General features: G+C 39.4%; 1 protein-coding gene across 4 annotated transcripts in view; it reads right to left on the bottom strand.

The window, feature by feature from the left end:
• The window catches only part of OTUD4 (OTU deubiquitinase 4), a 29,787-nt gene extending 7,075 nt beyond the window's left edge, over nucleotides 1-22,712 (bottom strand). Inside the window, exons 1-19 of one of the 4 annotated variants that reach the window (XM_084286444.1) lie at nucleotides 22,638-22,712; nucleotides 21,726-21,795; nucleotides 20,553-20,902; nucleotides 18,929-19,012; nucleotides 16,081-16,131; nucleotides 15,055-15,101; nucleotides 12,067-12,139; nucleotides 11,518-11,599; nucleotides 10,559-10,703; nucleotides 8,834-8,891; nucleotides 8,339-8,456; nucleotides 8,045-8,109; nucleotides 6,766-6,866; nucleotides 5,708-5,832; nucleotides 5,392-5,572; nucleotides 4,144-4,309; nucleotides 3,094-3,214; nucleotides 1,070-1,125; nucleotides 433-513 (exon numbers count right to left, since the gene is read on the bottom strand). In XM_084286444.1, the coding sequence (XP_084142570.1) occupies nucleotides 433-513; nucleotides 1,070-1,125; nucleotides 3,094-3,214; nucleotides 4,144-4,309; nucleotides 5,392-5,572; nucleotides 5,708-5,832; nucleotides 6,766-6,866; nucleotides 8,045-8,109; nucleotides 8,339-8,456; nucleotides 8,834-8,891; nucleotides 10,559-10,703; nucleotides 11,518-11,599; nucleotides 12,067-12,139; nucleotides 15,055-15,101; nucleotides 16,081-16,131; nucleotides 18,929-19,012; nucleotides 20,553-20,717 (1,719 nt within the window). In that variant the 5' untranslated portion in view covers nucleotides 20,718-20,902; nucleotides 21,726-21,795; nucleotides 22,638-22,712. Of the gene's footprint in view, nucleotides 1-432; nucleotides 517-1,069; nucleotides 1,126-3,093; nucleotides 3,215-4,143; nucleotides 4,310-5,391; nucleotides 5,573-5,707; nucleotides 5,833-6,765; nucleotides 6,867-8,044; nucleotides 8,110-8,338; nucleotides 8,457-8,833; nucleotides 8,892-10,558; nucleotides 10,704-11,517; nucleotides 11,600-12,066; nucleotides 12,140-15,054; nucleotides 15,102-16,080; nucleotides 16,132-18,928; nucleotides 19,013-20,552; nucleotides 20,903-21,725; nucleotides 21,796-22,637 lie in introns of all 4 variants that reach the window. The other 3 variants (XM_084286442.1, XM_084286445.1, XM_084286443.1) reach the window with 3 other exon arrangements.
• Between the last annotated feature and the right edge of the window lie 293 nt (nucleotides 22,713-23,005).

The raw sequence follows: 23,005 nt of genomic DNA, 5'->3' as shown, positions 1-23,005 counted from the left end.
ATAAGCATTGTTGGTGAGCCCTAACATGTCCAACTTATTCCAAAAAAAAAAAGCTTGAAGACTCAGTACTGTCCAGACTGCCACCAGCACAATAGCAAAACATCAACTAGAAACATATCAAGTTGCATACATAAAAGAATTGAAAGTGAAAAACACAATTAACTTTGGATAAAGAGATATGAATCAACACCTTTCTCATAAAAGAAAGGACATGTTTTTACTTTTCTATCAAGGGTAGCATTTTCCACACTCTTTACACTGGATATAAAAGATTTCCTCTTAACTCAAGGTATGGACTTCTAGCGTTATCACTATAGAAATGACTGCATAGTTAAAAGCCAGTATCACAATACATACATGGCTGTGATGAAGCTCCCCTTTGTCTGAAATCTCCTGACTGGAAAACTTTGAAATTAAACAAACATTTCTTACTTGTTCAGCAAGAACTGGAGAATCTGTTTTTACTTGTTCCAAAGGTGATGAAGCTTTTGGACACCTCTCATCTTGACTATTCTTCTAAAGCAAAGTTAGAAACAGACAAACACAGTTAATCTAATGAGATTTTTTTTTCCCAATAGGCATTCAAAGATATTAAAGCATTCTACATACAAAGTGGGCTAAGAACCCAATCGTTATTATAATTAGTATAACATTTTGCTCATTGAAAGGACAGCAAAGAATAGAAGCCAACAATGGGCCACAAATCTTCACTGAACTTCAGAGATTGTGGTCTGTTAGCACAGTAACTATTAGTAAACATCACATCTTTTGTGGTCCCATTGTGCTGGAAGTACAGACTGTACTAAGCAATTACAAATGCATATTTGTAAGTGCTCTCGATAGCCCAGATCTGGGAACTCCGATTGTTAAGAAAGACTTTAAGTATCTGTTACAGGGGCTGAGGAAAGCTGATGGCAATACAAGCCTCAAATCTTTTAAGTATTTCAATTAAAGCTGTAAAGCAGCAGCAATCACAGCTATAAAGGCAGCTATTGCTCTGCTAATCGTGTAAGAGAGAAGCAATAACATTAAAAGAAAAAAAAAAATTTGGTCTTTTCTTTAAGATTACCTCGGATGAATTTGGCTCAAGCTTCTGACTTAAGTGGATCTGCCTGGAATTTGACTCTGTAACACCAAGACATAACCTAGTAAATGAACCATTACACCATTTATGGCTATCACAACTTAAGCCAGTTAAAGTTTGTCTTTCCAAAGTTAAACCTCAAAATAAAACCTACCTCAGCGTGCATATTACTTCAGAATTCAGTTTTTATGAAAGATCAAAACATCCTAAAGTAACTAGTAGATAGGGAAGTAACAGAACAGACTTTAAACCTGGGTCTTCAAAGCTCTACAGAAATTCTGTATTGATGTTTGTTAACAATTTTTCTTTCTAACTTCCCTCAGGCATCACCAAATGTAGCTGTCTTTTCAGTTTAAACACATATCATTCATTCTAAGTCCCTGCTGTGAAAAAAATGAATTTGTACTTTGATTAAAGTGAAAATGGTTTGAGATCTGCATTTCCATATTCAAATGTTAAAACAATAGAAGACAGATGAGTTTAGGAAGTTTCACTGGTTCAAAAGATCTAGAAAGATTTTGGACTGATGCAGAAACTTCAATTTCTTGAGCACCAGCAAATACTTGGGGGAGGGGGGGGGGGGGCGGGGAGAAGTTACTGAAGAACGGTCTTGGCATCGTCTTCATATAATACGATCAGTACAATTTTTTTTGTTTTGTTTGTTATGTTCTACCTTTTTTCAAATCTGGCTAACACTGCTTGTCAACCAAATTCACGCACATCAGTTTAAAAGCAGCTGCCAAATAGGTATGCGTTTTTTAAAAGCTTAGTGTGTGTACCACCACTGTAACACCTAGACAACAATGCAAACAAACCCAATATTGACTATGAGAATTCCTGGCAATTCCCCAAGTACTGATAGATATATCAAAGTACTGAGAAGGAAATAACAGTTTATTCTTGTAGATATATTAACTTAGTTTCAGAGGCAGTACAATCCAAAACATCACGAAAAACAGAAAAGACAACATGCCATGAACATCAGCAAAATTCATCATGACACCACAATAAAGAGCTTCCTCTATATGAGGAATCTTTTTGGCATCACAGGTGAAACTGGCTATCAAATTAAACGAGGTTCAGGTCTTTCAGTAAAGAAAAATGGGTAATATCAGTCTTTGCAAGGCTATTCAAAATGGTGTAAGAGGAACTGAAAGGCACAAGTTCCATCAGCACACATCAATGCCTCTGCTTTTACCAGATATAAAGGAACAACAAAAATAAATGCAAGAAAATAACAGCTTCTAGGAGGCGGATAGAGTTCGACTTTTTATTTAGTGAAGAAGGGAAAAAACAGAACAGCTAAGGCTAATTTTGGTGTTTAGTTATAACAAAGCTGACAGGCAACATTTATGGGGGGGGGAAAGGGGGGAAGGAGAAAGGGCAGGTATTTGGCAAAGATTAATTAAGTACCTCCTGACAGATACAGCTTTCATCTATTACTGCCACTTTCCACTTCCTGACAAAAGAGGAAAAGCTTAGAGTCAACGAAGAGAAGCTAGGGAGCGTTACAAGAGACTCAAGAGAGGAACCCTTCTAACATGAACAGGGTGGTATTGTCACCTTTTCTGTATGCAATCCTCTCCCTGCTTTCTGTACCATTGCATGCTAGTTCTTCACCAGACTTCATTGAATGCTTTGGCCTGCTTTTCTCTTGACTTATTGCAGTAAGCACCGTTAATACTCCTCCCACTAGTACTTTCTGCTACACTTGCTAGAATTTCAACAAGATCTAATTTAGGGTGGCTCTGATAATCCTTTTTTTTTTTCCCCTTCATTCCTCTTCCCATTTACTGCAAAAGTTCCAGCAAGGAACCTACCTACTTCTTTCAGCCACATTCACAGAACAGGAAAACATGCAATTTCTTCCCCAACCACACCTTTACTACCTTGACCTTACATTAGCTGGGTGCTGTTACCTAAAATTATTTAGGCAATGAGGAGAGAATAGATTGGTAATAAAAAGAAAAAAGGTAAACGAACTTTGATCTAAGAACATTTATTTTTACCTTTATCCTTTTGCTCTTCCACCTCTGCTGTCCACTTGCTGTTTCTTCTCTCATTATTTGAGAACTTTTTTGGATTTGTATTATCCACAGTCTGTGCAGCAGCCTGACAGACCGACTGATTCTAAAGAAGTTGACAAAAGCAGAAATGCAAATACATATATTAGACACCATCATCTGACGTGACACTGTTAGGCCTTCCTTCATGACAGATATACTTATTTAAGTGCAGAACAAGGAGGGGGGAAAAGCAGCCTTCATCAGTATTCAGATTCATCCACCCTCTCATTCATTTCTAAATTTTGCAGCATCTCTTTTGAAAGCATTCGTGTCATTAGTTTTACATGACAAACAAAAACTGCTTCAGTTGAAGAATTTAATTTGCACTTTAAAATTGCATCTTTTTACCCACAGGATCTGTTTACTGCCTGGATGTACAGAGACTTCAATCCATCTAAAAAAATGACTTCAGTAGAACAAACTATCAAAAAATCTACAGGATACAATCTTCCTTCAGAGAGAGAGGAATCCACTGAAGCCAGCTGGGCTCTAGTGCAGAAAGAGCAAGGAAGTCTGACACAAAATATTTGCATTATTATTAAACCAGGCAAGTTATCACATCTGTGAGTTCTCAGGCTAAAAAGGAAAGTCAGTCCTAAATAAAACAAGTTTTTATGTGAACTCGGAAAAGCCGCCTAGATGTCTGTGATACTTCAAGCACCACAGTGCCATTTTACTGAGCTTTTTCTCAGTAATAAACTGGACTTCTGAGGCAGTTTTGTCCTCACATTCAGGCATGATCCTACCAGATGAGAAAAAAGACAACAGATAAATAACTGTAGGGGAGTGCAAAGCCTTCCAAAGACAGGAAGATCACAAAGGAAGAATCCCATGGCTTCAGAAGCTCTTATTTCTACCATATTTGGTAGACCAAAAAGGTAAACAACCTTTGAATTGTACCGTACTGCAAAGGCAGCAACTCTACAACTTCTGGTTAACAGTTCATGGACAGGTGCTAAGAATGCTCTTAATTACAACAACAAAAAAGCGTACATTGGAAAGGGCAGGAAAAGCTTGTTCATCCCTCTGCTGGATCTCGTAAAGTGAACGAGATTCTTCTATTGCCTGTTTCTCCCTGCGTTCCTCCGGGGATAGGCCAAAATAGTTACAATCTCTACCACCATGGTTCAGATCCTCGGTTCTCTCCCGATCTGGTTTTCTATAAAGAAAAAAGCAAAACAGGATCACATTATCAAAAAAATCCATTATCATCAGTATCAAACATAATAAAAATTAATGATTTAGAAAGAATATAATTATACATCACTGCTTATGTGATTCTACACATACTGGAACTCTTCCTGCCTATTGTAAGTTATCCATGTGGATAAAACTCAAGAAAGGGAAAAAGAATAGTGCCTACTGGGAACTGACCAAACCCATCTGCTATCTATGGCTGTGCAAGAGAAAAATCAGGAAAGGACATTTCTGTAAATAAAACAGAGAAGGGAAAATGCATTATAGACTTCAATGCCTGAAACATCACTACACAAAATTAACAACATCACTATTTGAGCTTGCTGGACTACTTAACTAAATGTTTAAAGGATACTTATGTATTTGGGTTAAAGGAGTGAGAAAGAGGCCCTTAAAATGTGGGATGTGGCAGTCTCAGAAGACACCCCAAAGTCATTTATATCACAAGAAGTTACAATACAAAAGAATGACAAAATAGACCATTAAGAGTATGAATGCAAATAAAGTATTTCCAATAGAAAAGAGTGGAAACAATCAAAACAATCTCTGCTGCTGCAGCAGCAGCATAATGAATCAAAAATCACTACCAAAAATGCAGGCAAAATGATGTTCTCATACTCCAAGTCATCAGTCATAATACATGGCAGTCATCTTTACCAGGCTCTGCAGATGCTAAAAGATCTTAGCTATGCCCAAGAAGTGCAACTTGCAACATTACTTCAGCCTCAAACAGAAAAAAAAAAAAAATCCACCTTCCAAGAAGAAACTATTGCTTCACACACAGTGCTTCCAGGTATTGCCATGCAAGAAAACAAGTGGGAGTTCATGATAGCAGCAATTTTGAAAAATAAATGGGAGGGGAATAAGTTTGTTTTTGTTTTTTTAAATGAGCTTGTGTGTATTCTTACAGACTTAAAACACTTCCTAGGAATTCAACAGCAGCCTGTTTCAAAAGAATAGTCAGAAGCACCTGAAACAGGAATTGGGGCTCCAAGAAGCTCAGTTAAGAGTTTAAGACAAGCAAGATGTTATTTTCAGTTTTACCTTCCACTCTGGGAAGGATTCCTGCCTGGAGCTTTTTGCTCCGTTGAGGTCTGATGAGGTTGGGGTCCAGAACATATGAACTGATGCTGCCTGGTTCCCACAGTATGCTGAAGTCGAGGAGGTAGTGCTGACTGGGGTTTTATTGACTTGTTCTGATTCTTTGACCCTCTGCAATCTACATCTGTGACAGACAAGGGAAGACAGAAGTTATTCATTATTATTTTTTTTTTTATTATTTTTTTTTTTTTTTTAAGTTCTTTGGGACAAAGTATCTGACAACAAAGATTCTGCCACAGAAAGACAGGTTTAGTCCTACCGGGCTGAGCATTCTGCCCCCACGTTGGGAAAAACTTTTTCATCTTCTTCCCTGGCACAGTGTTCCAGCCCTCCATAGGAGAGGCCTGTGGAAGAGGTTTAAGGCTCTTCAGTGACACAGAATGCCTACAAAACAACAAAAAAAAAAAGAATGATGGAGGAAGAAAAAAGATGGCTTTAGGACTAGTCTGTGGTGTGCATAAATGAATACCACATGTTTTAAAGACTGACAGATCTTTCCATTTTTGAGAACATTGGACTCAAAGTCTTTTATTCTTAGGATTACACTCAAGCAGCATGTGGAACTTTTTCCTATTTTTTAAATTCTCTGATAAGGCAATGCAAATTTAGCCAGTATTCAACAGGACAAAAAAGGTTGATTTTTATTTATAGACAGGAAGTACAGCCCAATTCTTGAAAAATTATCAGTTTTCTTACAGCAGATTGCATGTGATTTAACTGAAATCTTCCTCCTTCCCTCATTTATCTTGACTGAAAGTGTTTCTTCTTCCCAAAATACATCATGCTTAAATGTTGGCTTTTTTTTTTGTCCCAGAAGAGTCAAAGAACTTACAGAGGAGCTCAAGACAACATCTATACATAAAAATAGAGATAGACAACCTCCCCACAAATAAAACCACCACAACCATCATCACCAATTTTAAACAGTTAATTTGTCCTGAGGCAGGGTGAAGAGATTACACTGATCTGAACAGCAGCTTCGCTCTCTCTCTGATATCAGGTAGAGCTACCCAACCAACAGTGAAGCAAGGTACACAAAATGCTATTTTTTTAATCAAATAGTAATAATAATGCAGTTACTTATATACTCTGCAAGTAATATCCAGAAAACATTGCATTAGAAAGTCTGGCAATAATTAATGCACAACCCCCTTTTCTTCTTTTTTTAAATATATTTCCTTTTTTTTTTGTAGCAGTACTGCTTCAAGTAAAGAAGTACATACGCTTCAGGGGCTGAAACTAACTCTGAACTAAAGTAATGCTACCATTACCAAGGGTAAGTTTGGCGCTCTTTTCCAGAAGAAATAAAACACTTACTTTTCTCCAAGCTCTTCTACAAATACAATAACTGGCCCACTCTCTGAGCGGACTTCTTGAATGTGGGCATTGTAAAATTTCCCGTTATGGTCTAAGCGCACCTAAGGGAAAAGAATAAGAAAAAAGGACCTAAGCCTCAAAGGAAGAGAACAAGATAATCTAACTCCTTAAACTATTAGCGTTATTAAAAATAGGTCTTTTCCTCCAGGCAACACAACACTTGAGAAATAAACATTACATAATTCAGTAAATGCATCAAAAACAAGTCTTCATAGCTTTTCTAAAAAAAAAAAAAATAAACAATCAAAAAAGCACACCACCATCGACAGCTTTCCAGGTAACATTACTTAATGAAACATTTACTTCTAAACTGTGTCATGTAGTTTTGGAACATATCGGTGTAGCAAGTATTTTCAGCTTCTCTCAGAATAAAAAATCCCAGAGCTTTTCCTTGTTACAATCCAGGTGCAGAAGAGAAAAATCCTTGACTGACTTCACTAAAATTTAGTTTCAAAAAGAACATAAAGGACTCCAATTCAGAGGTAATTCTTTAAAAAGTTTTTTAAACTAAAGGAAGAAGTTGTAGACAAGTGACACTAATCATGTCCGGACAAAAAAAATCAGACATTCCATGTTCTTAAAATTGTTTTGTTAAATATAAACCAAACTTAACAGTGTTCTGGTATAGCACTTGGTTTTCTGCTTGTATTAATTTGGTCAACTTCACTTTGCATTATGTCCTTCATCTTCCCTTCCTGCGTTTTTATCCCATATACTTATTGTTTCACCATGTATATAAAAAATTTGACCAAGAAGGTATGTTAATTAACAGAGTTCTTTCTACTAGTAATTTCTGTACCTTTAAGTCAATACTACAAAGAACAACCTTAGGATCTCCAATATAAAAATTTAAGCCCACATTATTAAGCAATAAATAATCAACTGTACATTAGGTTTTTTGAGTGTTTTTTTTTTTTTCACCCTTTGGGGGGAAGGCTGGGGGGGAGGATGGGAGTGGTGGAGGTCTGATGAGGTTGGGGTCCAGAACATATGAGCAACCTCATAAAGGTTGGAGGAAAACCTCCAAAATCATCTGATCAAATAGTCCCCCTACCACCAATATCACCCACTAAACCATGTCCCCAAGTTATACACATACACAAGCATGAAATACTTAGAAACTATTGAATTTATATTTAAAAACAGTTACCTAAATGGGAAAATTGGAATCCTGAAAAGAAAACATTAGTGTCTCAAACTGTAATTCTGTATTACTTACTTTACATTTATCGCCAACTGAGTATTGCATGCCAGCAGCAATGGAAAAATCTTGTTTTTGCTGATCTGTAAATACGTTAGCAGTAACATACTGTTAGTTTAAATACACTAAAATGGTCATTTTATAAATATAGTAAAATTGAAAAGCAGTAATTGTAGCCCTCAATGAACACACTGACTCATATGAGGAAGACTCCTGCCTAAAATGAAACTGTCATTTTCATCACTGTTCTAGAGGACTCCCCTTCATACATCAGCATGCAAAAGTTGGAACTGTAAGTATGCAGTCACTTACCCCATTTGGATTGTAGCCAAACCTCATATTCAACATTTCTGTACACTGATGGATTGAGTGATCTCAGAACTTTTTTAGGCAAGACCAACAAGGTGGGATTTCCATTGCTCTTAAGGTGCTGTATGAAATGAAACAAAGTGCTAAATGGTCAATTACACAGAGGTTTATAAGTTTTGCATTTTTAATCACTTTTTAAAAATTCTGATCTGAAATACAAATGAGCCAAGAAGGCAAAGCGTAGAGTTTTGAAAAATTAATTGTATGATGTTCTTTTAACCGTACCAGAACAGAATTAACTAAATGAAAACTAAACAGCACTAGAAAGGACATTATTTCTTTCAAAAGTAATGTTTGCATTCAATGTGCCAAAAGATGGATCGTTTTTAAGATACTACATTAGGATAACTAGAATTTCAACATTATCTCACGAACACTAAACACTGAAAATAATAATGCAATTTTATGGGAGGAAAATTAATCTTAACATATAAATACCTTGTTGCCAGAAAGAGACTTTAATCCATTCATATCACCAACTGTTGTGGTTTTACTTCTGCAAAAGAACAAAGGGAGAAGTGATAGCATAGTGCAAATAGGACTGGAAACCCAGTGAGAAACATCTTGGAAGTAGATAAAATAAAGCTACTATTCTCTTCCTGTTCTTCTGCATGAAACATACCATGCAACATCTTTTTCTAGTAGGTTTTAGATATAACTTCATTTCTATACCATATAGAGCTAAAACTAAGATTTTTTTTTTCCTAAGTACAATTTTTAGAAAGTCTACCTTATACAAACAAATTTAGCCATCAGTTAAAAAGAGAGGGTGACAAAGGAAATAAGAAATTCCACTAATATTTTGCTGTTTCTAAAAAAAGGACAAAAGAAGCCATCAAAGCCAAACAAAAAACATGCTTGATTAGTTAACAAGTACCAGGCACTCTAACTTACTCTATTTTCCACACCTGACATCACTGCAAGTTGTAGGCAACTATCAGCATTAACTTCTTCCAAAACAAAATAGCTTCTAACATTGAAAAATAATATAACTGAAATGTTGACGTTTATAAAATGAAAAAGATCATTCAGAGAACTCAGTAAAGAAACAAGCTGGAGTCAACTTTAAGACATGAAAAAAAAATTCAAGACTTTATATACAGAGCAAAATGTTCATAATTCAGGTTAAGTAGGTCAAGAGTCATACCCACTAGCTCTTGCGTCAAAAGACATATGGTTTAAATCAAAAGCATTGAGTTTGATGGTCTCAAGTGAGCACATGACCTTAATTTACGAAGGTGTTACAGAGGTTAGTAGTGTATTTGCTCACGAATCACAATAATGCAGGGTAATGCTGCTGCATAAGAAGCTCAGGAAAGTTCCAAAACCACAAAGAAATAGAGAGGGTTTCCATACTTTGACATTTAACTACAATGATTTTTCCTCTAGGCAGAAATACTTTGTATTTTAACTGGAAATGTTCCCTGTTATTTTTTTCCATACAAGAAAGGAAGCTAATCCCATTCCCAGAACTTGGTATTCTTTCTCTGGTGATTTCCATCAGCTTCCTCTCTGTTGTTTTGGGCATGAAAAACAGCTCCCAAAGTCTCAATGAATTTCTTCTGCCACATGCAAAGCCCCCAAAAGGGACTTTAATGACTTTCAACAGGAAGAGGGGGCATGCTGCACTAATTCTCATGGCTTCAGTGGAATTTCACACAAGCTAGGGTTTTAAGAACAGTCTTAGACAACAGAAGAAAACCTGCCAATACATAAACGCAAAATTGGCACTGTAAAAGACTTACTATGCAAAAAGAATCAATAGGAAAAAATATTTAAAAGCTATCCAGAGCATCCAGGTCCAGAAAGAGGAATTGAAACCCATGTATATAATCACTTTATAATAATCAAGGAACAAAGCAGAGCAAGCTACATCTTTATTTCTCCATTAGCTAAATTTAAACACCCTCTATCAAGCAGAGATCTCAGCCCAAGTGTAGAAGTACAACAGGTTGGATTAAATTCTTGTAATTCTACTGTGCTGAGAGTGAGGCAACAAATTGTCATGGACTTTACCACACCAGACTGGCATACTGACAACTCTCCCAGGGGATTCTGGTGTTTTCAACAGAAGGGGGACACATTGCAACATCAGTATTCCTTTACGTAAAGAGATATGTATTGTTCACAGGCATCTTGTGTTAAATTCTAAACCCCATTTACCTGTAGCTGTCATCTTCTGAATCTGAAGCAGACACTTCACTGCTACCATTACTTTCCTCTGTCACACCAGCAGCACTAAGTTCTGCGATGATTTTCTTCACATCTGTATCAAATACCTTCTCATATAGTAACTCATACAGAAGAGCTGGAGAAGGGGACAAGAAAGTGGCAGGACAAGATCAATTATAAGCTAAATGAGATTTTACACCATCACAATAGAGGCACTTGAAGTTACTTCAATCAAAGCAAACGAGCATTTTGAAGTGTTAACTGAAACACTGAAGTCATTAGAAGCCAAAACAGCTGCAGCTATTATAGTTTAACAAGTATGCATGAAACTACTAGCAGCAATCAGGTCTCTTGACAGGCAAATTGGGCCTTAGCCTATAACTCTGCACATGGGCAGAATTTTCATGAAGAATCAGAATCCCTGCAGGGGTTGCCAAGTGACCCATCAAGCCTGGTTAGAACCTTTGGGCATTGCTTCAATCTGGTTTTTAAAAAAAAAAAAAAAAACACAGTAATCCATGCAGACATTTTCAGTCTGTTTTGTATATGCAACTCCCATTATTTCCTCTGAGAAAATTATCCTTGCATATGTAACTTAATATAAACAAGTTTGCTAACATCATCTGAAACAAAATCAAAACCTGAACGCTGACCTAAGACAATGCAACAGATTATAAATTAGTGTAACACTTTCTGTTCATATTAGAGCACCCAGACTCAAGGAGGGAGGTAGGTTTTCTCCTCTGGGTAGATAATCTGCACTGTTGTCTCAAGAATCAGCACAGGAGAATTTATTTTTTTGCAAAATCATACAATCACTGACAATTTAAATGGAAAACTAAGCTCCTACAGAATAAATCTTCATACAGAGCATTTTCCCTTTAACTGAAACCTGATGATGTCGTTTCCAGTAAAAATACGTGCTTTTATCTAACCAACATAATACTTACACTGGCACAGAGCAGCCCTTTCTGAATACTCTATGGGATAAACAATATCATAGTGGTTTCCATTTGAGAAGCACAGCAATACCTATTAAAAAACACACAGATTTTAAGTTTTGCATCTCACTTGATTTTTCATATGAACACTGCCTTTTAAACTCAATGTGCCAACGAGCTTTGCTGTATATCAAGATCTCTAAGCTCCAATGAAACAGCCAAAAAGCTTAGTGAACATCTTTTATATCAAAACCAATTTGACCAAAAGTCAAGAAGAATTTAAGACACTGATAGCTGTGAGTCTACATCAGTTGTAAATAGGTTTTCAGAATTTTAGACCACCAGGAAGATATGCCACACCCCAAATATGAACCAGCTATTTTAAAAGAGCTACCTGTATTAACAGTATAGCTGCCTTAAATATGTACAAAATAATTTATTGAAATCGAATTCTCTGAACATTTTCTTTCTGTCGAATAATAAAAGTCATTATACTGTTTGTTGTTAATTAAAGTAGTCTTCATTCAGTCTTTCACAGTAGCCAATTCTTTACTTTACCTTATCAGAAAAGCCATTTTCAGTTACATGTGAAGGAGAAGCATTTGGTTCCCGGTATATTATAAAATCTTTCCTAAGGAAAAAAAATTGTAATTCACGTGAAAACTCATCAATAAAAACAGAAATATTCAAGCCAAGTTCAAGGAACATACATAACCAGAAAAAATACCTAGTGGAAAAGAATACTGAAGACAAGTGCAACAAACGCTGATCAAAAGGAGACCTGCTTTTATGAAATATCTTGCTTTCTCAGGAAGAGCTCAAACAGAAAATATTTACATTTAACATCCAGTATTATCTTATACGTCCAGTTTTCACTATAGGTCAAATTTCTACACAAGACCACATCCGCCATGATGCACAGGAAGAGGAGCTTGCAGAGCACCATAGCAATTCTAGCTCATAATGTCACAGAAGAGACTTAACATGGAAATGGTAGGTAGTGATTTAAATACACAGTTGTTTTTTTTTTCCAAGCTATTTCTACTCCTCTCTCAGTGCAAATATTCAAATTTCTTGCAAAATTGTCATCCCATATTAATATTTCCATTTATTGTATTTTTTTTATTTTCCATAAGCACTTGTGTTCTCTTTTTTTTTTTTAAGTAGCAGTACAATCATTATTATTCCCAACTTACCAATATTTTCAGATAGACAATTTTGATATAATTACTGTTTGTTGAATTTTAAAAATCATCTTATGCAGTGTTCTGAACACATTTGCATATTCTTCCATTTGCCTTGGAGGTGTATGCTCATGCACTGTCCCAAAAGTCTTTCTACAACCATTCCCAACACAAGAAAGATGACAGAAGTTCAATTCAGAGAAATATAGAGAAATACAGCATTATACATGAAAAGGGTACCAAAGAAGTCAGTAAGTTTGAGCAGAGAATGTGGTGTTTCTTCTGTAAGCACAGACACACAGTGACTGATGCAACGCACACAGAGCTGATGACAAGTGCAGCACATCCATGAAGTCAAGACAGAACTGTGCCTGGAAAGTTCATAGCTGCCCATTTCTAGAGAAATTCATTTATGCCATGTGGAAATCCACTAGAAGAAAGAGGAGGTTTTATGAAAAGAAACAGGAAACAGCAATGTTTCCAGAAGCTGAGCAGCGACTTTGGCTAAATCTGTGCTAGCGGATCGATTACACGTGCCCAAGAACACTTCTGGGCACTGAGGCCAGCTAACAGAGCAGCCCACATCTGTGGTCAGAAACTCTTCTTGCCTGCTGCTTTGTAAAATGGTTAACACACTAAAGAAAAAAAAAAAAAAAAAAAAAAAGACATCCAGGAGGTTCACTTTCCTTTCCTCTTTGGACACAGCCAGCAGCTCAGAGTCCAACATCACATTGTGTTCATTGGACTCAAATTGCCGGATTTAAAGCAGGAAAAAAAAAAAACACAGTTGTCTCTTCAACCAAGAGAACTAAAACAAGCTTTGGGTGAAGTCTGGACCAAAACTGCAATTGTGTGCTGCTGCAGTGTTGCCACTGCGTACTTTCTCAAAAACGGGTTTAGAAAATTTTATTTCTGCAAACTTGAGTTTTAGTCCTATGCGATGACTACTTTTCAAAGTGAAATGACTCCCTCGTTACACTTAAGATAATTAAAAATACCATAAATGAACAGTTGGGCTACTACAGGTATGTAAATTCTCAGTTTGCTATCCACATTTTAAACGTAGAATTTTAATTCTTTTTTTATTAAAGTATAATATGTCAAAGCGACAAATAGAGGAAAATCCACAACTGATGCTAACATAACATGCTTTTTTTTTTTCTAGAAACTCATTCTTTGCTACGTGTTTTTCTGTTATAAATCAATGTCATGATCTGACGTTTAATTATTTCTTCCTCTCTCTTTTATCCACAGTGCTCCCTTTGAATTCTTCGCTCACTAGCCCATCACTTCCTTCAACAACAACTTTGCTCACAAAAGAAAAGATTAATTAGTCTTGCAAAATGATTAAGTATACTCACTGCAGTTTTTGGACTGAAAACAAAACCAACCCCCTACCATCCTTCTATTACAACTCAAAAAGAGCATTTCTGAGAAGAATTTTGTAGCTCAGGAAGCCGCCTGCTTCAGGGAGGAGAAAAAAATAGCATAACCAAAGTAGACATGCTATGGATCTGAGAAGCTGAAATGACGACAAATCTATTGATACTATATTCTTATCCTGTGCTTGAGAAGTCAAACTCTCTCACTTCTCCACTTGGCATAGAGCTGGAAACTTTTACTTCTGCTTTCCCTCAGTCTGCCAGCATGCAGGAAGAGAAGCAACTCTTTCCCCCTACCTTCATCACAATCCCTACTTTCCCTCTACCTTCACCACCATCCCTACTTTCACCAAGAAAAGTGCTTCTCTATGCACAAATACCAAAATTTTTCTTAAGCATAGCTCAAGATACAGTTACTCTATTTTGCCTGTACTGATACAGTGGAAAAAGGAAAATTTCCACAGAAAAGAGAATACAGCTAAAAAAACAGCAGTAAACCAGGCAGTCTTACACAGCTTCGCGCAGGGGAGGTATGAGAATGGCTTTTTTGCATAAACCCTAAAATCTCGCTAACCTACATCAGAGTATTTGTAGAGAGGCAATAAAGAAATGGATACAGGCCACTGCTTAGTGATAGTGCTACTAGTAAGGCCTTGGTGAGAAATAGGAAGAAAAGCAGTTTTAACAGAAAAGATATAAAAATAAACAAAAATAAAAACAGTATGATTCTACCCACAATTGCTCGTGCAGGTGAGAAGACTGACAATACTGCAAACTGCTACTCTAATCTGAGATTAAGTGTCACTCTGAAAGCTCGCTCTTCTATTTTTATCTAATACCTTGACGGCTGCAGTTTTCAAAGCGTATTTGTTATTTTCTAAGAACTACAATGCAATACACAATTCCATCTTTTGCACTCAAGCTGGTTAACTAACAAAACTGAATTGACCTCAGTAAAACATATTTAGAAGTTTTCTTACTTGTACATAAGAGAAAGGGCACTTATTTCTACTTGTCCAACCCATTCCTGTATTGGAAAAAGAAAAAATAAAATTCAGTTCAAACACACAATTAGCATACTTCACGCACAGATAAAGAGAAGCAAGAAATCATTTTCAAAAATAAATATATTGACACTGAGACAGAAGTTCAGCCAAGGAGCTTTGAGTGCATTCCGAGTATTTTTTGAAATAATAGCTGTTCCAGTAAGGTTAAGGAATAGAAGCTGGAAGCTTCTCTCCTTCCCCCCCAAAGTAAAAATTGCTCCGTACTAAATTAAGAATTTAAAACAATCTCATAAATGCAGAGCTATCATTAATAAGGGTGATTTTGAGAGGTGATAGTGTTTTGTTTTTTTCTTTTGGTAAACAACCGTCAGCCTACCAAATGTGACATCTACCAAGTTTTTTTTTTTTTTTTTTTTTTTTAAAAAAAAAGTTACTCTCTGCCTTCAGAACTGTCTGGTTATGTAGGCCTTAAACTAAAGATGAACTGGAAAAAGAGCCCTGAAGGTTAACTCTCCTGCTTAAGACATGTATCTTGACATGGTCTTATGAAATGCACTAACACAAAGCAAACAGACTCAGCTTATATAAACTGTTAACACCCTAACAAAAAAGACTAAAATGAAATAGGAAAAAAAAAAAAAAAATCAATTTTGCTTTACATCTGTATCTTTGTAACAGCCTGCGGCTACTGTACATAATATTCCTTATGTCAGTAACTGTTTTTAAGACAACCTTGAATAAAGGTCTAAAAGTCTAGGTGATGAAAAAAGCAAGCCATGCTTTGTTTTTTTTGGCATTTTTAGAGGCTGGAAACATTTGGATACAATTTGGGGGAATAACACATTTAAATTAATAGAAAAAAATCCCAAAACATTTTACAATAGAGTACACATCTATATAATCACGTAATACAAAAATCTCAAACTCAAAAATATTTGCAAAAAGAATCCCAATTACCAATCAACAAAATAACTGCTTTCTACTATAAGCGTACCATACCTGTGGATTTTCCAAACATTTTAAATAGTCTTCAAATGGCCCCTCTATGAACTGTATTAAAAAAAAAAGTAATATTTTTATTAGTGTAGAAAATGGATTCCCCAGTCTATGACCCACTGTATTCCCCACTGCGACCCACATACATTATCAATAGAAATCTAAGACTACCCTGCCCTCAAAGCGCTCACAATCACATAGTGATGTAGAAATGAGGGGGAAAAAAGGCTTTAAATGTATAGGTCTGCATCCTAGAAAACCATATAAACAGCTTTTGGAGATCTCACACAATCAAAACAAAAGAAACAAAAACAAACAGCAGCCAAAGAAGAATACAAAAAAAAGTAAAGAGGGCATCAAATAGATGTTTATGAGGAACTCAGCCCAGGCATGCAAGGCATCACTGGAGTATGTGTCTGCTTATCCAAGTATCTTGTTAAAAGAAATTGGCAGCAAAGGGCAAGCACAAGCAGGAGTCACATTTCTATAGTACCTATACTTCGTGTAGTCAAGTCATAAAGAGCTTCTTCCCTTTTCTGTATCACTTCAAATAAACTCCAGTGGAAGGATGCACACAGACAACACTAAGTGATAGGCTAAGGAAATAATCCTTCAGCTGCGCTCCTTAACGTGCAGAGAGAATACAAAATAAAGTTCATAATGGGAACTACTTCTTAAATTACAGGCAGAATCGCCCCTCTAATCACAGTTTTTAAGAAACTAGGTGATAAGGAAAACATGAGGAACAGTGGGATTAGAAGTTCTGCTTTAGCCATTTTGAACCTGACTTGATGGTGATGTTCCCAAGAAGCAAAGTCTGATCAGAATTTAGCAGAAGTAATCATGTATAAAGTAAAAAGGTGGAGCCGAGAAACAGCAGCATAGACAGTAGTTTCTGAGTGTCTATGCTCATAAAGATTATGCAAAAAGGAGGAAAGGAAGGGCAGCAGAAATTTCTCATAGAAAACTGGAGAGGTAAAAAAAAAAGAAAGAAGACAGCAGCAAAGATGACACTTCAGGAAAAGATGGGGATGAAAATGAAAATTGTGATTACACAGTCACCTGAAACTTTTGGTTATACAGGGATCTATGCTATAGAGACAAAAAGGGACAGAAATCCAAGCTGAAATAGTTACAATAGACAGAAGAACTTCAGTGAGTACCACTGGTACATGTCAACAGCACTTAACTACTAAAGCAGCAGATGAAGAAGTAGTTGAAGAGACATGGGAAACACGGCATACCTCTTTTAAAGAGAAGAAAGTTAACAATGCCATATTTTAGACAGAAAACACAATGTATAGTAAGAGGCATGGGAAGCAAAGGACATCAGCAGAGCTGTGGTGAGATATCTGAGGGAATAGAAACACTAGGAAATAAGAAAAGATATGAAACACCTCAACCCTGTACATGAAACACCTATTTTGAGGAGCACTTTTTTTTTTTTTTTTTTTTTTTTTTTTTTTTTGCTTTTCAGAAGCACAGTAAAGGTGGTTAAAGGAGAGGTCACATCACTTGGTTCAAGTCTGAGGGGGAAAAAAGAACAGTGAGATTTTATACACATGGAGCCTAGGAGTTTGGTGGCAAGGACCATGACATTAAAAGTAGCTAGGGTTGACAACACAGTTACCCAACCAAGATGGCAGAACTGGGGAAGAGAAAACAACACACATTTACAGTCAGGAAGGACCCTAACATTTCCCAGAACTTCATAAAGCCACAAGAAAGCAAGTCTAGACAAACAGCTTTGGAGTGAATGGGCTAATTCTGGAAAGAAATGGATCGGAGAATTGGCAGCAAGGGGGCAAGGAAAAAAAATGAGAGAGGGATCTAAGAGTTGGTAAGTCATCAGATGGACAGGGCACAAAGAAATCAAACAGTTCTGGCAAATGGAAATCGGCAAGTCAGTGTCGGTCGAATCCTCTCAGAGATTCACTGCACTTTGCTTAAGTCTTTCTTGACAGTTTCCACATTATTGAGTGAGCGGTCACATTAGAGCACAGGACACCGTCAGAAATTACAGCATATACACAAACTCTCCATCCTGCTTCCCTTCTCCTCCCTACGCCACTGTATACATAAGGCAGGCTTTTTACTCTGTGTCTGGGTAAAGTTAAAACAAAGAGACCTGAGTAATAGTCCTCTACTAAGAAATGCTTAGATATAATCCTGTTTTGGCTATCCTGGTAATTAATTCAATGGTGCATACACTGGAACACAAGAAGGAGCACTGTTATTTATTACCACTCTTTTAAAGGGAACTAAAAAAGGATTTTAGAATGTTGGCACTGATGACACAGGTCAGATATACACCAAAATCAAAATGATATTTGATGTCCATGGTTGATGGAGAAATTTGTTATAGATGTTTAGGAAAGGGGAAAAACAAAGAAACACAGTGGCAATACCTAATAAACTGCTGACCCTGAAACAAATTTCACCAATCAGAAAAGTCCCTCATATATCGTAAAACCAATTAATCAGCACAATAAGAATATTTTCCAATTTTTATTAGAGTAGACATTATACTAAAATAAAATTCAGATTTCCATCAGTCCACTGCAGACTGAAGAGTTTAAGAAGGTATGGTTTTAGTTTTAAATGAACACTGGAGTTTGTACTCTTTCTATCCCAGGTCTGCCCAGTCCAAGCAGTATACAGGTCCTTCCCCGGGCTTATGACAATGAGTTACGGCCACCTGTTAATTAATTTAAAGGGCGCTTACTTTACAAAACATCAACTAGTATATAGCTGCAATGAATACTCACAAACAGGAGAATATACTTTGGAAAAGTGAAGGAAAAAAGGAATATTCTTATTAAAAGCTCACAAAGAGAACAAGAATACTTACTGCTTCAAACTTCTCCCTATTTTTCCGAAGATAGTCTACACAAGCCATCCTAACATCAATGTGCCGAGACTGAGAGTGTAACACCTACAATGGGAGAAATCAAAGAAAGTGACACCAGATCTCACAATTTTTGATGACTATAGTCTAAATACAGCCTTGGAGATAGTCTTAAAAATAAAACTAGAATATTTCAAATGTTTACTCATTCAGTAACATCTTTACAGAGGTGAAACCTCAACTACTTATCCAAAATTAAAGTACCCACAGAGTGCACATATTTACTAAATTGAAACATTCAACTACGTGTGGATTTACTATGTGAAAGGAGTAGCAGTTGTTGATTCATTCTTCAAATGAATCACTTGCAAAGAACTTCAACTGAAGTTACAGCAGGAGTGGATGAAAAAAAAAAAAAACTACCCACATGCACTTGTCAGGAAATCCAACCAACTCCAAGAGACCACAGGGCTGCTTTCCCTTTATTTAAGAGGAGTAGTTCTGTTGCCCAAACAGTGGTTGGAAAGCCAGGAATTCAGATCCCAGTGACACCTGCACTCTACCCCCTGTTCAAATCTCTACTGGAAAAAATATACATATATTATTTTCATCATGGTTCAGAGTTAGGTCTAGCGTGACTTTGTCTGCATCACCACTACCAACACGGGGAAGTTCCAGTCAATTTAAATTGCAGCTTTTTGCAATTCTTACATACTACCCTCAATTTAAGAGGCTTCCTATTCAGATCTGTTCAGCTTTTGTGCACAGAGTACAGAGATTCAGCAAAAATTGCGACTAAACACCTATTAACTCTGAATTAGAGACCTTCCCTTTAAGAAAATAAGAATCAAGTGTTAAAAATTTAACAAAAAGTTTTAAAAAATGTTCTATATACACTGGAATGTGAGGAAAGTCTTCTCTATAAACTAATGAAAAAAATCAGAATATCAACATGCATTCAGTGATCATTCCCCTGAAATTAAAAAAAAAAAACAAAAACAGTTCCTACAGAACAAGCATTTGCTTGCCTGAACTTAATTTCAGTGGGAAAAATACTTTGGAAAAAAGTAAAGAGAATGTGAACTGTGTATAATTAGTACAGGAATTTAGGCTCTCACAATCTGAAGCACCAGAGCTCCCACTGCTGTTTGCTTGTATTTAAGACAAGATGACGCTGTCACTTTTTTCCTTTAACAGTAACATTGAAATGGGGGAGGGGAACGCAACAGGAAGAATTGAAGATAAATTACTCACTTTCTCTAATTTTACAGTAAACTACTTAACACAACTCAGAGCGAGGCTCTTAAACTCTTCCCAGTGAATTCAGCTTCCTGCAGTCACATACAGAGCAGCTGTACCCAAATGTTGAAATCTTCCACTGAAAAATGCTCTGAGGCAGCAGTGAAAGGTCAAAACTTAGGAGGTAACGTGTTCTGAAGAGGGGAGAAGCCTGGGCACACAGAACTTCTCTCCCCCTGAGACACTAATTCCCTATTTTTCCCCTCCTCTCAGCGCATGTCTGTGTAACATTAACCAATACTCATCCACATTTTAGCATTAGCACCCACTAACGAGCCCCACTCCTCGTGGTTCCCCCCGAAACGGCTTTCTTTAAGCAACCAGTTACCTGCTCGGCCACAGCCCTGAAAAGACAAGATCCATCCTTGGCAACTCTCTTCCTGTACAAGCCCTGAGATCGCAAGTAGCAGTCCATGGAAGCTTCCCCGGGAGCGTCCGTGCCGCTGCCGTGATGGCTCCGCTCCCCGCCATCTGGTTTACTCGCTGCCTCCATGTTTAGCGCCTCACGCCGCGGGGACTGGCTGCACCTCTCCTAGCCCCACATGGCCCCACAAAGCCAGCCAGCAGCCCTGGGGCCGGGGAAAGGAGGCCGCAGCAGGCCGGCTCGCAAGCGGTGGCCTTCCAGCACCCACGGTAGCAGCAGCGAGGGGAAAGGCGGGCTGGGCTGGCGTTATCAACCTGCATGTGGGAACCACGGAGAGAAATGGGAAAGTTTTACTGCTCGGCCTGGGCGGGTGGCCACGTACAAAGCGCTGCTCCGGGTAGCGGGCTCCTGCTCTGACTCCTCCCGGGGCAGCGGTGCCAGGCGGTCTCCGCAGACCTAGCACACAGCCAGCCTGCGGGGCGGAAAACAAAAGAGAAAGGACATGTGCGGCTACCCAAAGGAGGAGGGGAGAGACAGGGGAGGAAGAAAAAGAGAAGCGCAACCTGGAGTTTATTTTCACTTTCAGCCCGGGCGCTGCTGGGAGCGGTAGTCCCGGCAGAGGAGCGGCACCCGTGCTGTCCCCGGCCCCACGCCACCAGGGCCCTGCCACCTTCCTGTGTGTCACTTTTACTGGCAAGAAGCCACCAACATTTGTATTACAATTGCATGCCTGCATCTTGCTTGGCACTGCAAGCAGGCTTTAGAAGGCTTTGGTGCACAAAATCTGGCCAAAAGCAAGCTTTCCAAATGTGCAAGGAGATATATATATATTTTTACACTAGTGGTTTAGCTTACCTAGAGGGAAAGCTAAGAAACTTTCCATGGCACTAGTGATAAAACATTACACATCACTCTTTAGCTTAAATGAACAAATTTTGATGTGTGAAAGAGCGGTGAGCACAGAAGGACTGAAAACATGGATTTTTAGCTTCCAGCCAACAGCAATAAGGCCAGGGAGGGCTATGACTTGAGCTGAGACCTGAATATAGCCATAGCTGATAAACAGAAGCCACAAGCAGGCCGAGCCAGGAGAAAGCACTGTAGCAGCTCCAGTTAAGCAGTATCAAACTTCCTTACTGGCAAAGCCGGCCTCCTGTGGGGAAAAGGAACTGGTCTGCAGGAGACAAAAGCAGATTCCCCGGGAACGCTGCAGAGGAGGAGAACAGAAACTGAAAGTAGTAAAAGTGAAGCCCAGATGACACCCAGCAGCCAAAGCCAGCTGTAAGGCAGGGCTGGGATGCGCGGGCCCTGGGACGGGGAGCACGAGGTGTAAATACTGGGGAGGGGCTGGAGGGAAAGCCCAGACTTCTCACCAGAAGGCAGGAGAGGTCATCCCAACTGCAAACACAAACTGTGAACGCTTCTTGGGAACACTCATCCTCCTCCTCACTGTCTGCAGGGCCACAACCGTGCCCTAACACGCCCACCGAGCTGTCCTTCCTCACACCCGCGCTCCTGCCACCCTAAAGGCAGCGAGGGGCAGGGCGAGCGCCTTCAGTCAGGATGTGGGGACATTCCCTTAGGAACATCGGCGTGCACGAGGTCAGCCAGGAGGTGACAGAGCACAGCCTGCTCCTCAACACGAGGAGATTACACAATCACAGCGCTGGGGCAGCTTCCGAGAAGCCCCCCCTTGCCGTGCCCGACTCCCCACGCGGGGCAGGCAGCGCTGCCCGGTGCCCTGCTCCCCCCGGAGCCCCCCGGAGCCGCTGTCCCGCCGCCCGCCCCGCACACGGCGCCATTTCCCAGGCACACGGCGGGACCCACGCAGACCCCGGGAGCCTCAGGGCGTGCGGGCAGCCCCCCCCCAGCCCGGGCACAGCGCCTTTATTCTGCAACCCCGCGCCCAGCCCTGCCCGCACGGGCCCTTCCCAGCCCCACGGAGCCGCAGCGCGGCCGGGCCCCGCACTCCCCCCCCCCCCCCCGGCCCCGCACAGCCGAGCCCCGACCTCCTCCTCCTCCTCCTCCCCCCCCTCCACTGGAGCTTACCGGCTGCCCCCTCCCCCCGGGCAACGGCTGCAGAGGCTGCGGCGGCGCCACCCCCTCCCCCGCTGTTGGTTCGGTCCATCGGCCGCACCTGTGCGGCGGGCCGCGGCTCGTACCATTCGCCGCGCGGGGGGGGGGAAGGAGGAGGAGGCCGGCGAGGATTGCCCAGGCGCTGTAAAGGAAAGGGGGGGGGGAGCTCTGAGCAGGGCGAAGCGGATGGCGGCGGGGTTGGGGCATGGGGGGGGGGAGCGGCTCCGCGTGTCTCCCCCCGCGGGGGGCGCGCGGTGGTACGGCCCGGGGACCGCGTCCCTGCCCCCACCGGGCAGCGCCCAGGGCGCGAAGGGGCCGGGCTGAGGGGGCCGGGCTGCGCC

Source organism: Netta rufina (assembly GCF_964035555.1).
Source record: "Netta rufina genome assembly, chromosome: 4".
Classification (NCBI taxonomy): Eukaryota; Metazoa; Chordata; class Aves; order Anseriformes; family Anatidae; genus Netta; species Netta rufina.
The sequence above is the reverse complement of the archived record's forward strand: the minus strand, read 5'-3'. Positions and strand labels throughout refer to the sequence as shown.